The sequence below is a fragment of the Penicillium alfredii genome (genome assembly GCF_028826965.1).
Source record: "Penicillium alfredii strain IBT 34128 chromosome Unknown utg000011l_segment0_segment0, whole genome shotgun sequence".
NCBI lineage: Eukaryota > Fungi > Ascomycota > Eurotiomycetes > Eurotiales > Aspergillaceae > Penicillium > Penicillium alfredii.
Genome location: NW_026622708.1, coordinates 1,375,760 through 1,389,152, shown reverse-complemented (window position 1 = coordinate 1,389,152; position 13,393 = coordinate 1,375,760). Strand labels below are relative to the sequence as shown.

The 13,393-nt window shown below is 53.6% G+C and overlaps 3 protein-coding genes across 3 annotated transcripts; all 3 read left to right on the top strand.

Moving 5' to 3' along the window:
• Nucleotides 1–34: 34 nt before the first annotated feature.
• NUU61_008924 (ECM29 family proteasome component) lies at nucleotides 35–5,704 on the top strand (the record flags this gene model as incomplete). The annotated part of the gene is made up of 3 exons (XM_056659449.1): nucleotides 35–4,945; nucleotides 5,002–5,275; nucleotides 5,334–5,704. 3 exons carry the CDS (start codon nucleotides 35–37, stop codon nucleotides 5,702–5,704), a joined length of 5,556 nt encoding a protein of 1,851 aa, XP_056507742.1.
• A 738-nt stretch (nucleotides 5,705–6,442) lies between these two features.
• Nucleotides 6,443–9,052, top strand: NUU61_008923 (uncharacterized protein; the record flags this gene model as incomplete). Its single annotated transcript, XM_056659448.1, has 7 exons — nucleotides 6,443–6,621; nucleotides 6,676–6,685; nucleotides 6,935–7,055; nucleotides 7,111–7,763; nucleotides 7,813–7,995; nucleotides 8,057–8,578; nucleotides 8,630–9,052. The coding sequence occupies 7 exons, from the start codon at nucleotides 6,443–6,445 to the stop codon at nucleotides 9,050–9,052; spliced, it is 2,091 nt and encodes a 696-aa protein (XP_056507741.1).
• A 499-nt stretch (nucleotides 9,053–9,551) lies between these two features.
• On the top strand, nucleotides 9,552–13,222 carry NUU61_008922 (WW domain protein; the record flags this gene model as incomplete). The annotated part of the gene is made up of 3 exons (XM_056659447.1): nucleotides 9,552–11,947; nucleotides 12,008–12,614; nucleotides 12,683–13,222. 3 exons carry the CDS (start codon nucleotides 9,552–9,554, stop codon nucleotides 13,220–13,222), a joined length of 3,543 nt encoding a protein of 1,180 aa, XP_056507740.1.
• Nucleotides 13,223–13,393: the final 171 nt, after the last annotated feature.

The window sequence follows — 13,393 nt, the reverse complement described above, 5'->3', positions numbered from 1 at the left end:
GTGGATTGTCTCGACTTTACACAGTACTCTCATCATGGCGGACTCACCGAGCCTCGAGGCTCGCGAGTTGAGCCTGATAGGCAAGGTGGAATTCAGAATCGCCATGGCAGATACAGATGAGAAACTACAGTCGTTGCTGCAGACATATTTAGCTCCGCTGTTGCTCAAGCTTTCTTCGGAGAGTGTCGCGGTGCGCAATAAAGTCATCTCGGTTTGCCAGCATGTCAACGCCAGAGTCCAGGCTCCCTCGATTCAATTGCCCGTGGCAGCTTTGCTGAAGCAATTCAAGGAGCAGAAGTCCCAGTTGGTACGGCATTTTGATCTGATCTATGCTCAGCAAGGGATCGACCGTCTGGGCTCGGATGCTCGAGTTGAGATCCTGCTACCCCTACTCCAGGGCATTTCAGAGATTGGGACATCGCCCACCCAGGGTGCCATTGTGTTCAACCTGGTACTGCGTCTGTTACCGCTGCTGAAGCTGCCACCCAAGGGTGGTGAAGATGATCTGCGCTTGAAGCAGCGGCTCGGCCTGTCGAACGAAGATACTCAGTTTCTGTCGTTCTGGCTGGGAAAGCTACTGCTGCTGTCTCCAGCCCCCAAAGAGTCTTCCACGTGTTCCGGCTTGTCCTCTGAGGAGTATATGTTTCTGAACAAAGGTGCTCCGGCAACTGAAACGTGGAATCCATCTGCGACGGGTGGATTGAATCTGACCGAAACTAAAGTTACCGCCCTTCGATTTATCGGAAGTGGTGCTTTCACCGATGCTCAACGCTTTCTACCTTCGTTGATAGCCTCTGCTGATGCCAACTCCCGGCTTGCCGACCTAGGTGACGAGACCCTCAAACGATTTGCTGCGGATCTTGAAAACCCCGATGTCGTGCAGCAGCTGTATGATTTGTACTTTGGCGCCGAAATGCCTGCCGGAGCTCCCCGGGTGCGACCCCCACTCCAAGTGAAGATCTTGGTCTTCCTAGGAAAGTCGATCAAGGCAACGGGGAACCCTCAGAGAATTCTGAGGCTCATAGAGGATGGTCTTCTCTCAGATGCTGCGAGGTCATCTCAAGGCCTGCAGGCATCCAAATTAAGAACCCAGATTTTCACATTCACAACATGGGTGGTCCGGATGGGTTCGCCCTCAGACCTCAAGCAAATTGCGCCGAAGCTCATAGCTGGCTTGAGGGATTTCATTCAATCTCAGGGGTGGCCGAGTCCAGGAGCCAGCGGACAGAGATTGCCCGCCACTGACCTGAGCTTGCGAGGGCTGGCCTACGAAAGCATCGGCATCATGGTTCCCAAGGTCGACTTCCAACTCCGGGATGACACCGTGGAGAACTTTGAGTTCGATCTTGTACGATGGCTGTTTACGTCCTTGAGTGCCGATGACTCCAGCCCGCAAATCTTCGTCAGCATTGACCAGGCCCTGGGAAGCATTCTGAACTCATCCCTAGACAGCCATGACCAAGATTTCCAGAACCAACTACGACCATTTTTAGTCAGGCAAATGAGCATGCAGCCGGGAGATATTGACCCAGATACGGGTTCCACCGTTGTACGTGGTGTTCAGTATGCCGCGGTTCGATTTGCAAATCGATTTTTGCCCTTTAAAGATGTGGTTGCCCGTTGGATCGATTTGATGGCCATCGCCCGGGGCCCAGAAAGACAGCAGGAGATCGTCGAGGAAGGGAAAAAAGGACTCCACCCATATTGGTACCGGCTCCTCAATCCAACTAAAGACAAGAAATGGCTTGATGCTTCATCGGCTCGAGAGCGTGACGAGTCTTGGTTTGATTTCCCGAGCTTTGATGAGGTGACTCGTTTTCTGCTTGGTTCAGAAAAGCAAGAACAGTCAACGGTCCAGGATGTGGCCGCATCGCAGTTGTTGTCGGGTTCTTACAAAAAGGCATTTGTGCCGGCAATTTCGTTCCTTCGAAACACTCTTCTTTGGGAGGCCTTCTCGGCGTCTGGTATCTCCGTCGAACTGGAGCAGGATTGGGACTACAAACTCGAAGTTCTCCTTTCGACCAGTGACGAAGCCCGATGCGCTGTAAGACAGTACATACGAAACTCTGCCAAACATTCTGTTCTGTCTTTCTTGTCTGGCGCACTGGATGGTCTAGTGGATCCAGGGCATGAGAATCCAAGGCAATGCGGTGTTCATTTCGTGGAGGTCTGCTCTCTTGCGCCCAACGACGTTGTTGGAGAGTTGATCCCGCGAGCCATGTCTTTAACTGGACCCATTTTCAGCAACAACCAAGACATACAAGCCGTAGCTGCCCGGGCCTTTGGCATCCTGGTCTCTCATCCTGCCTTTGCCGAGGACAAGCTGAAAGAATTCGTGACAGAGCTGGTCGGTGTCATCCAGTCATGGAATACTTCGATTGGTGAAGCGGTGCTTCGGGTTCGCGGGGCGATCCTAGCGCTCGCCTATCTTTTGAGTCGACTCGCGTATCGCAATCTCCTTGAAAAGGTACCCGAGGTGCAGGTCAGGCAGTTCATTGAGGCGAGTTTGGATATCCTCGATGTCTCCCGGGATACCTTGCTCCAGCGAACCGCTCAGACGGCCGTTGGACAACTCAGTCTCTCTGGAATCCTGTCGCCCCAAATCCTCCCAGAGGCCAGCTGGAAGAAGGCCCAGGAAAAAATTACGCGGGACGCCAAATCGGAGAACGAAACACCCATTGTGTCATTGGGGTTCTTAACTTTGACATTTTCTCGGGCCGATGCAAACAGCTCTCTCTTCCGTGGTCTCTTAGAATCGCTCTACAGTCTCCATGAAATTCGCAGCCCAGAGGTTCAGTTCACAGTGGGCGAAGCACTGAGCGACGTCGCTGTTGGCTGGGATTCCAGGTCTCTGATCCAAGACTTTGACATTGATGCAGAATCTCCTCGCTCTGATGTCGCGCGTGTCGTGTTTGCAGAAATCAGTGACAAGATCATTGCTGATTGCGTTGCTCCCAAACCATCCCTTCGGAAGGCTTCCGCCATTTGGCTGTTGTCTCTTGTCAAGAATTGTGGCCACATGCCTGAAATGCAGGAGCGGCTGCGCAAGTGTCAAGCTACCTTCACCAGCCTCCTTGGGAATCGAGATGAGGTGGTGCAAGAGACGGGTGCGCATGGACTCAGTCTTGTCTACGAGATTGGCGATCAGGCGCTGAAGAATGACTTGGTGCGCGATCTTGTTGACTCCTTTACGGCAACGGGCTCCAACCTTGGAGGCGGCAAAGTGACTGGAGATACCCAGCTCTTTGAGCCTGGGGCTCTCCCTACGGGTGAAGGGTCGTCCGTCAATACCTATAAAGACATCATGAATCTGGCAGCCGAAGCGGGAGACCCGACATTAGTGTATCGCTTCATGTCGCTGGCGTCAAACAATGCTATTTGGACCAACCGAGCAGCTTTTGGCCGATTCGGAATTAGCACGATCTTCTCTGACGCGAGTGTTGATGGCTACTTGGCGCAGAATCCTAAAATCTACCCGAAACTCTTCCGTTACCGCTTTGATCCCAACCCGAACGTGCAACGATCCATGAACACCATTTGGCAGGCCCTGGTCAAGGATCCCACCGTCGTTGTTGATACTCATTTCGACGAGATCGTGGAGGACCTGCTCAAAAGCATGCTCGCCGGGCGAGAATGGCGCGTTCGACAAGCGAGCTGTGCCGCCGTTGCAGACTTGATTCAGGGTCGACGCCCGGAGAAGTACGCCCGGTATTTGGACGAGATCTACGGCAAGGCCTTCAAACTCTTGGACGACATCAAAGAGTCGGTCCGAACGGCCGCACTCAAGCTCTGCCAGACCATCACCAATTCGGTCATCCGCACGCTTGAGACGAGTGGTACGGAGAAGCGCGCCAGCACTCTGCTCAGGAGTGCCATTCCGTTCCTGCTGAGTGACAAGGGACTGGACTCCAGCGTGGAAGAGGTGCAGGGCTATGCCATTGGAGCGCTCGTCCAAATCATCAAAAAGAGCCCCGGAACACTCCTCCATCCGTTCGTTCCCAGCATCTTGGAAAAGTTCTTGACTGCCCTCAGCTCTCTTGAGCCACAGGCTGTCAACTATGTCCATCTCAATGCAGACAAATACGGCCTCACCAGCCAGGACGTTGACAAGATGCGTTTGTCCAGCATCCGCACATCACCCATGATGGAAGTGATTGAGCGGTACTTGATCGATAACCTGGATGAGACGAATTTGAAGGAGCTGGCCCCAAAGCTGGAAGATGTGCTTCGCTCGGCCGTGGGTCTTCCGTCAAAAGTGGGCTGCAGCCGCGTGCTGGTGCTTCTGAGCATGAAAACACTACTCTTTCGCCCATACGCGGATCGATTCATTCAACTCCTTACCAAGTACGTGGTTGACCGAAACGACACCGTCAGCGCATCCTACTGCACATCCATGGGTTATCTTCTGCGGCTTGCGTCGGACGATCGAGTTCTGAAAACTATCGACTACGCAAAAACCTTGTACTTGACAGCCGAGGATGCTACTCCTCGAGTTATTTCGGCGGAGATTCTCCACTCGTCGTCCAAGTTATCCAACGATCGCTTCATGGCGTTCGCGGCGACCGCTTTGCCATTTGTTTTTGTGTGCAAGCACGATGCGGATGAACACGTCAAGGAAGAATTCGAAAAAACATGGCAGGATAATGTTGGGTCCCGTGCGGTGTCCCTCTACATTCGCGAGATTATTGGATTGGTTTCTGACAACTTGGACTCTCCACGCTGGGCGATCAAGCACACGGCGGCACGGGCCATTGCCCAAGCGATCCTCTCGCTTGACGCCGAGATGGACCTCCCGACCGCGACCTTGATTTGGCCCGTGCTAGAAAAAGCACTATCAGGAAAGACATGGGACGGGAAAGAGGTGGTCTTAAAGGCATTGGTGAAATTCGCCAGCCAAGCGCAGAAGTTGTGGCAAGAAAAGAAGGAGTTGGGTGATTTGATGAAAGTATGTGTTAAAAATAACTCTTGCTCCGCTTCCTATGCTGACCTCCCCGACCCCAGACCATTGCTGTGCGCGAGGCAAAGCGAAATAATGCATTGTACCGGCCACATGGATTGCGGGCACTAGGCGAGATCTCCCAGGCCCGCCAGGACCTTAACTTCATGTCAGATGCGCTCAAAATTGTGCCCCCACTGGTGGAAGAACTAGTGGCCGAGGATGCCGACCCCATGGAGGTGGATTCCTGGAATGGGGGCTCGAATCTCGACGACACCCTTGCAGCCTGCGTCCAGTGCCTCCTGCAATGTTTCAATCCCGCCACCGGTTCGAATGAAGGTCAGTTGCCTGACGGAGAAAACCCCTAGCGCCGGCCCCCTGCTAAACCTAACCACAGTGCTGGGAAAATACGTGGACCAAATGACTGGTCCGCTCGACCAGGCCCTCCACCACGGAGGACGACCGGTCGCCAAGACTACGTATGAAGAGCTCCACTCATTTTTCACCCGAGTGGGTCAGTGGATGAAGACCGGGGGATCGGAACTGGCGGGGCCCTTGACAGCTCTCATAGGGGTGTTCACGCGTGAGATGGATGGGTCTGTCGAGGCCATCCGCCAGGCTCGCGCCGAGGCGATCCTGGCATACCTGACGCTGCCGGGGAGCGTAGGAATGGGGGGACTCGGCGAAACACTGCGGACGTGGAGAGCTGGAGAACGATCCGGGCCGGTGCAGCGGGTCCTCGACCAGGCGCTGGCCCTAACTCGATAAGGTGGAGTTATCAGTAATAATGTCAGGAGACAACAAGAGAGGGGGAGATAGATCCATAGATGCAATGAATGGAACCAGTCCGCCACTCGCTTAATCCTCGGCCAAGTCCGTTGAATCGAGACCGGCCTGGCCTCATCGAGGGCTTTGTTGTTTTGTGGTTCTTTTTAGTGCTGTGTCTTTGGTCTTCTTTGGCCTTCCTTTTTCTTTTCTTTTTCTTTTTCTGCCTTATTATTCCGGCCATCCGGCCTTTGGTCTGACCTGTTCATCTGGTTCTCTCCGGCTCTCCCTTTTCCCCCCTTCATGTCTCGCCACCCCGTCAACAGAAAATTAGGACTGCGCTATCTCATGTGTCTGTAAGCCATGTGCCGCCTGAACCCCCGTCCCTCGTCCTGCAGGATCCGTATTTTTCTGCTCGTGATGTGAGCCTTGGGATTTAAGGCTTAAGGCTCCTGGCACTCTTGACTACACCGGATTCCTGACTTGCTTTACTTGATTCTGATTCTTGATTCTTGTGCCCACGTGGGATCTCTTGGGATTTCGATTACTATTTGGTCTAATCTTGGTTCTTTTTCTGAATTTAATCCGCCAGAGAGTGTCGGAGCATATCTCAATCGGTGACTCGCTCGACATACTCGGACAATCCTTTCATTCTCGCCTTCGTAGGTGTTGCAATCCAGTCTGCGTGGGTCCATGCTGATTTGTGTCGCACAGCATTGACGCAGGCACCCGATCAGCCTGATGACGGTGACAAGCTTGGTGATGCAAAACCGACGGAGCAAGGCCTCTGGCAAACCTCCTCTTCGACTGCCCATCATTGCCCCCAAGGAAGAGGTTGTGGCCGACATCAACGACGAAAAAGCAGGGCCGGTTGCTCCCCCGCGCATCCGTCTACCCCCTCGCTCTCGAACAGGCTGCTGGTAAGCCCCATGGCATAAGATTTCGCTCCAAATGTGAAACTCACTGGCTACTAGGACATGTCGAGTGAGTCATTTAGTTTCCCCAGGATTCTTCAGAGCAGTCCATTGACCAGAGAGGGCGTATGTGGCATGATAGAGTCGCAAAGGTAAGCCGCTGAAGATATGCCCCCCCCTGTCCGTCATGGGATCTTTTTAGCGCTGACAAGCTTTCCTTCGCAGTCAAATGTGATGAGGGTCATCCGCAATGTAATGTATGCATTCCCCGACATGGTCTTGGAGTGCTTTGAGAGTTCCTCTTGGCTCACCGATTTAGCAATGCACTCGACTAGGCCATATATGTGACTACCGGCCACGACTGGTGTTTCGGGATGACACCTCTCGCATCGTGGGCCGGATGGCCGATGTGAACACAGAAGGGAACATCGTGTGGGATCGTGAGCCTCCGACGTCCCATACAGCATATGTCTATTCCGACTAACCGGTACACAGTCTCTTCGCCCTGTTCCAGTGATGACCAATCTGATTACTTCCCGATCGGGAAGCCGCTCCCACTTTTTGCACAGCTCACATCGGATGAGGAGCGGGAGAAGAAAGCAGAACTGTCTAGTCCCGGCACGTACCATGTAGTGATGACTCCAGACAGCTTCTCCACGCTGCCGGAGTATGCAGATGACACCGACAGATCCAACCCAAAGAGACCAAGTGAAAGCAGAAGTACTAGGACTGACAGCCCGGGTAGCACGTGCAAAAGCGAAGGCAATGTGGAAGTTGATAGTCCCAATGTGGTGATTGTGAAGACCTTCGAAGATGTCACCCGGCGTTCATCATCCTCCGGAAGAGCGTTGAGAATCTCACCAACCTCGGAGATTTCTGATCCGCTCTGCTCACTCTCTCTGTCACCGATCCTGGACTCTCCTCCCTCGCCGGTCCTTGTCGATGATGATACCCTTTCTGTCGCGGATCTACATCTTGACCAGCATACCCAAAGCATTGCTCTCTTCAGCCACTTTCGCCATGTTGTGTGGAGGCAACTGTTCCCCCACAACCGTGTCCAGGGGGTCGACGACTCGTATGGTGGAGATGGCCGCTGCATAACATTAAATGTGGACTTTCTGGAGCAGGAGGCCGCTCACTTTCCACCGGTAAGTAAATTTTGCAAGTCCCCGATGGTGCTCATGTTAATGTTTACAGCTTTCTCACGCCATAATGGCTGTTTCCGCACTGAGTCTCTCGCACAGTGGTACAGGACAAAATGTAGATGCATTGCAGTATTATCAGCAAGCCTTTCCATCGCTCCAGACCAGCATTCGAAATGATGACGATCTCATCTCAGACGGGCTCTTTCTCACGCATTTCTTACTTCTTATTTATGAGGTGAGAATGTCTTTTTGGTCTCAATCTTGTCCCCCTGAATTGAAAACTCACTTTTCTTCAGGTCGCTGCCGCTGAACCGCATGGATCAAACCTCTGGTCCCACCATATCTCTCGTCTCCTCCATATCTCCTTTCTCCGCCAATCCAAGTTTGGCCGGGAGCCACACCCGTTCATTCTTTGGTGGGTGTGCCATATTGACCTGTATGCTCTCTTCAGTGGAGCAGGGACCGGAGAATTTGTACAAGCCATCATCGAGCATCAGATGCTCCCTGGGTCCGAGAGTCTGCTCTATCCATCTTCGCTTGAAGGGTACAGCATAATATATCCAGGTGAACATGATAGTCTACCAGTCATGATGCGCCTGTACTCAAACATGTTCACACTGGCCGCTCAGCTCGGGTTTCTGGCGGTCCAGCTTCGACGGGACAGACAGACTTTGCCTTTCTCGGATCTTAATCAGCGGTCACAAGAAATTTGCGACATACGTCAGCCCATGGGGCAACTTTGGGAGTCTCCCGATATTGCCTTTTTGCATCAGCACCAAGATAACCTACCGCGTCGTTCGTGGGAAGTCCTGCAGCAGGTTCGTTGCTCCAATGCATCCATGCCTTTCCCAATACTAACCCTATTACAGTCGGCCGCATTATACCATGTCTCCATGTTGCTCTCCTACAGCAGTATGTGGCCGGGCCAACGTCTCGAGTCAGATTTCACGTCGGACCGAGAAATCGACCACCATGCGGCAGCGATCTTGCACATTGCCGAGAAAACTACGTGCACCCGGCGCGCCGACCGGCACTTTTTGGTGTTTCCACTATTCCTAGCAGGCGCCACGTCATCCGCCAACGAACTCAAGATGAGACTGATGGCACTAATGACGAGCATGGAGAATGAGGAAGATGGCATGGGGAGAAACGTGGCCACGACTCGAGCCATCCTCCAGGTGATCTACAAGCGACAGTTGGAGCAGCTGATGCGAGTGGGCTATACATCGGATATAGATTGGGCAGATCTGATGGCTCAAGAAGGGCTTCAGATGGTGAATTTTGGATTTTGAGAGCGCGGAGTTGATGGGTATACCTCGAGGAAACCATGGTGTTTGGATCCATGGATCGGGCGCCGAGGCTGACTGATTAGATCTGGTTACTGTAGAGAAGATAATTATCTCCAGAGGCTATACAACGAACCACAAAGAGAACATCACTCCACGTAGGCGCCTATTTCACGCTCATCACACAGCGCCCAGCCAATCCGCTCGTCACCTGCGGGGTTCGTCTCGCCCATGAAACTCGTCCCCTGATCATCTCTCTTCTGTTGATTTCTTCTTTTTCTGAATCTCATCTAAAGCATGTCTCGAGGCCTTGTGTGATTCTCAATTCTCCCTGCTGACCCTTGGCGTGAGCTTCGCGCCCAACTAGCCAACCTGACCCCAACCCCCGCTGCCCCTCCGGCACTTGCGAAACATCCTTTGCGCTGCGGCCTAAACCTGGCCACATCCACGAGTTTCCCCTCTGAACCCGGTATTCTCTGAAACTCTCCCTGAATCGCCTTGCGCCATGAATCCCGGAGAGAGCCGTGCGATTCACCCAGAGGGAGAACTGTTCCTGAACTCGTCTGGCTGGCCGGATGAGTCTGCTGTCGAGCCTCTGCGAATCAACAAAAGAGAGTCGGCCTCCACGGCGTCCAACTCAAGTCCACCAAATGCCCCGCTTCCCTATCCTGATGACCGACTACTACCTCAGATTCGTAGCTCGAGTTCCAATGAAGGGCGCCCAACGGATCGATATGGGTCTCCACCGGCTGGCTCCGGTTCGGTGAACATCCCGGATTACCCACCGGCTCTACGGCCACGCGATGGTCGCGAGCCTCGAACTGCCACTTTGGCAGAGCGACGCGGTGCAGCTCCCAGACCCCTGCCCGATTCTCCCGGCCCAGATGCACCAGACCGGGAGGCTTTGGCAGCAAGACAGTACCCACGGCCCCCGGCGGGCCTGACTCCGGGTCCTCCAGCTGGCGCAACATCGGATGCAAATCAGTATGACTACCGTCAACAGTACTATCCGCCTCCTCGGAGCTCCACGGCGAGACCCTCATCCAATCTTCAACCCCCGCAAGGCTCAAACAGCTCTATCAGTCGGATCAGCTCCACTGCTTCCACCTCAACGACCCGTGCCCAGCGTGGATCGCCGCCACCCCCGGAGACGCCCGTCGTAGGACCCGGCCAGCAGCCTGGCTCCGACATTGAAGCCCGATATGCTGCGGCTGGTATTGCAGGTACGTCAACACTTGCCGGTCTGCAGTCTCAAAATGCAGCCGCGCAAAGACGGACCGACCAATATTCGGGTCAACATCCCACCTTTCAACAGCCTCCGCAGCGGCCATGGACCCCCACTGAACAGCCGGGGACCCAGCCCCATGGACCTCCTACCGTTTACCAGGGCGCGGAAGTAGTGAGTACCGACAACCAGCCAGTCACCTCTCATCCTGGTCAATACAGTAGCCCTCCACCCCAACCTCAGGCTACGCCGCCACAGCAACAGCAACCCCCCAGGATTCCGGACAACGCATTGGAGCAAGACTTGGATCGAATGCGCATCAGCTCTTCTCCCCCTCCTGCCTACTCGAGCGTTTCCGGGCCTGCCGCATCGAACACCGGGTATCCGAATGAAAAGCAAAGTGCTGCTGCTGTTGGGTCATCGGCCGGGGGTGTAATAGGCCATACAGCAAACCAAACCCAAGCTACTGTCACCGCGCCTTCGCCGGCACCAACCGCCTCGACGCAGGATCATCCCGCATTTGCAAATGACCCGCGACAACAACAGGACACAGGACAGCCTCAGCAAATTGTTGCAAATGGCCAGCTCGTCTCTTATCAAGAGACGTCTCAGTCGCAGGTGATGTCTCCTGCTCCCACGGGACCTTCTCCAGCGTCTCCTCCACCTCTTCCTGAGGGTTGGATTGCACACTTGGATCCGAACTCAGGGCAGTACTATTATATCCATCTACCCACACAGTCAACTCAGTGGGAATTTCCAAAAGGCCCCACACCATTGAACCTCAATGAGACACCTTTGTCACCCGTGGGAAGCGTATACAGCAATCATCCTCTTACATCTCCGGGTCTTTCGGCCTTTGGAAAGCCTATGGCGTCTCCCGGCGTTCCGATGACTCCAGGATTTGAGAGCTTGCAGTCTCCTGTCTCAGGGTTCTCAGGGCCTCCTCCTACGAGTGGTATGGATTTGTACAAGACTGCTCCCACCAATGGTGTATATTTCGGTCCCTATCTGCGATACACCAACATGGATCTCGAACGAGGGATATGGATGGGCTCCATTTTGCTGGTCACAGACACTGCACAGCCGCCCACAATTCACATCCATCAGAGCGTTGACCTGTCTCCAAATCCTAGGCAGCTGAAAGGAATCAACATTGCGGCCCATCAGCGCTGGACCTTTTACAAATACGAGATCGACCTGCAGATGGATGATTCAGGGCCGGCCAAATGGACATACGCGATTACCTCGCACCTTGGTTGCACTCGTTACGAGTTTCTCGTTGCTGGCCGCCACGAGACAAATTGGCGATTCATTACGACATCTGGCAATGATTTCTCACTCAATGTTAATGCCAATGAGCGAGCTCGCCTGGGTGGAGTGGGCTTCATGTGGAAAGATATCATGCAAAAGCACAACGAGATTGGAGGATTCCATGCCCAGCTGTGTCTAGGTGGCCAGATATATTCAGATCGCATGTGGAAGGAGATTGCGTCCCTCAAACAGTGGCTTTCCATCAGTGGAAAAGAGGCTAGGAAGAATGCCCCCTGGACGGCAGCACACCAGCAAGATGTCTCTCATGCTTACTTCCATTACTATACCAGCCATTTTGACCAGCCGTACCTGCGAGAGTCCTTTGCGCAGATTCCTTATATCTGCCAAATTGACGACCATGACATGTAAGTGAACCCAGCCCTGGACCCATCACGGATCCCATTTTCTGACAGAAATTCTTTCAGCTTTGATGGATTCGGCTCGTACCCGGAGCATATGCAGTTCTCAAACATGTTCAAGAACATTGGCCGCATAGGCATTGAGATGTATCTCCTCTTCCAGCACCATACAACCTTGGATATTCTCCGCAACGTCAACAACGACATTGATCTTTTCACCATCACTGGAACTGGCTGGCACTTTGTCAAATATCTCGGTCCCGGCGTGGTTGTTGTCGGCCCTGATTGTCGCTCAGAGCGTAATCCCCATCAGGTCATGTCTGGTCCAACATATCAGGGCCTCTTCCCCAAGATTGCGATGCTGCCACCCAGTGTGCAGCACTGTTTGTGGATGATCTCTATGCCGCTCATCTACCCACGGCTGGAAACGGCGGAGCATATCGCTCACACGGTAACTACGGGTAAGAGGGCTGTGACGGGCGCGTACAATGTTCTAGGCAAGGTAACCAGCTCAGTCGCCGGAGTGGTCGGAGCCAAAGACGTCGTGGGCTCTGGATTTGACTCTGTCAAGCGTGCGGTGGGCAAATCCGGACTTATGGGTGGTATCTTGAGTCCATTCGGCGAGTTTGATCTCATGGACGAGCTACGTGATCAATGGACCCACGAATCCAAGGTTGGTGTTGTGTTCTGTTTTCTGTTTTCTACTGCAATTGCCTTGTTCACTAAACTAACCGGCCTTAGGATCTCGAACGAACCTACCTCATCCGCACTCTCCAGGGCATAGCACACCAAAAGTCCCTCCGCATGAGCTTCCTATCTGGCGCCGTCAACGTCTGTGGCGCCGGGCTTGTCCACGACCCTTCCCAGCCCTCTGACCACAAGACCATGTATCAGCTCATTGCCTCACCCGTCGTGAACACACCACCGCCATCCTATATCATCAAGCTCCTGCATAGCCACAACAAGCCTCTCTATGTCCCCGTCAATGGCCACCGTTCCTCGCCTCAGCCTACCGACACCAAAGAGGATATGATGGAGATTTTCCAGACCGACGTCACAGGTCAAGCCCGCGAGTATCGCAAGCTGATGGCCCGCCGCAACTACGTCGCCATTGTCGCCTACGACCCCGAAACCGTCTCCGCCACTTATGGCCGGCCGGACGGTGCACATAGCGGCAAGCTTAGCCTGGCGGCTGACTTCATGGTTCAAGGCGACGGTGCCTATAGTAGCGTGGTTAAATATGGTCCGGTTATTGTGCCCAGTCTGGAACGGGGCCGCTAAGGCAACGGGACTTGTCTGTTTCTCAAACAAGTGGTCGACTTTCTTCTTGTTCATAGCCACTTTCTTCCTATTTTATTTGCAGTCGAATGTTGACATATTTCTTTTGGACTTTCTGGCATGTTTCTGTCCAACGCCTTGCGGAATCCTAAGCATCTCCCACAGTTCCCCGTT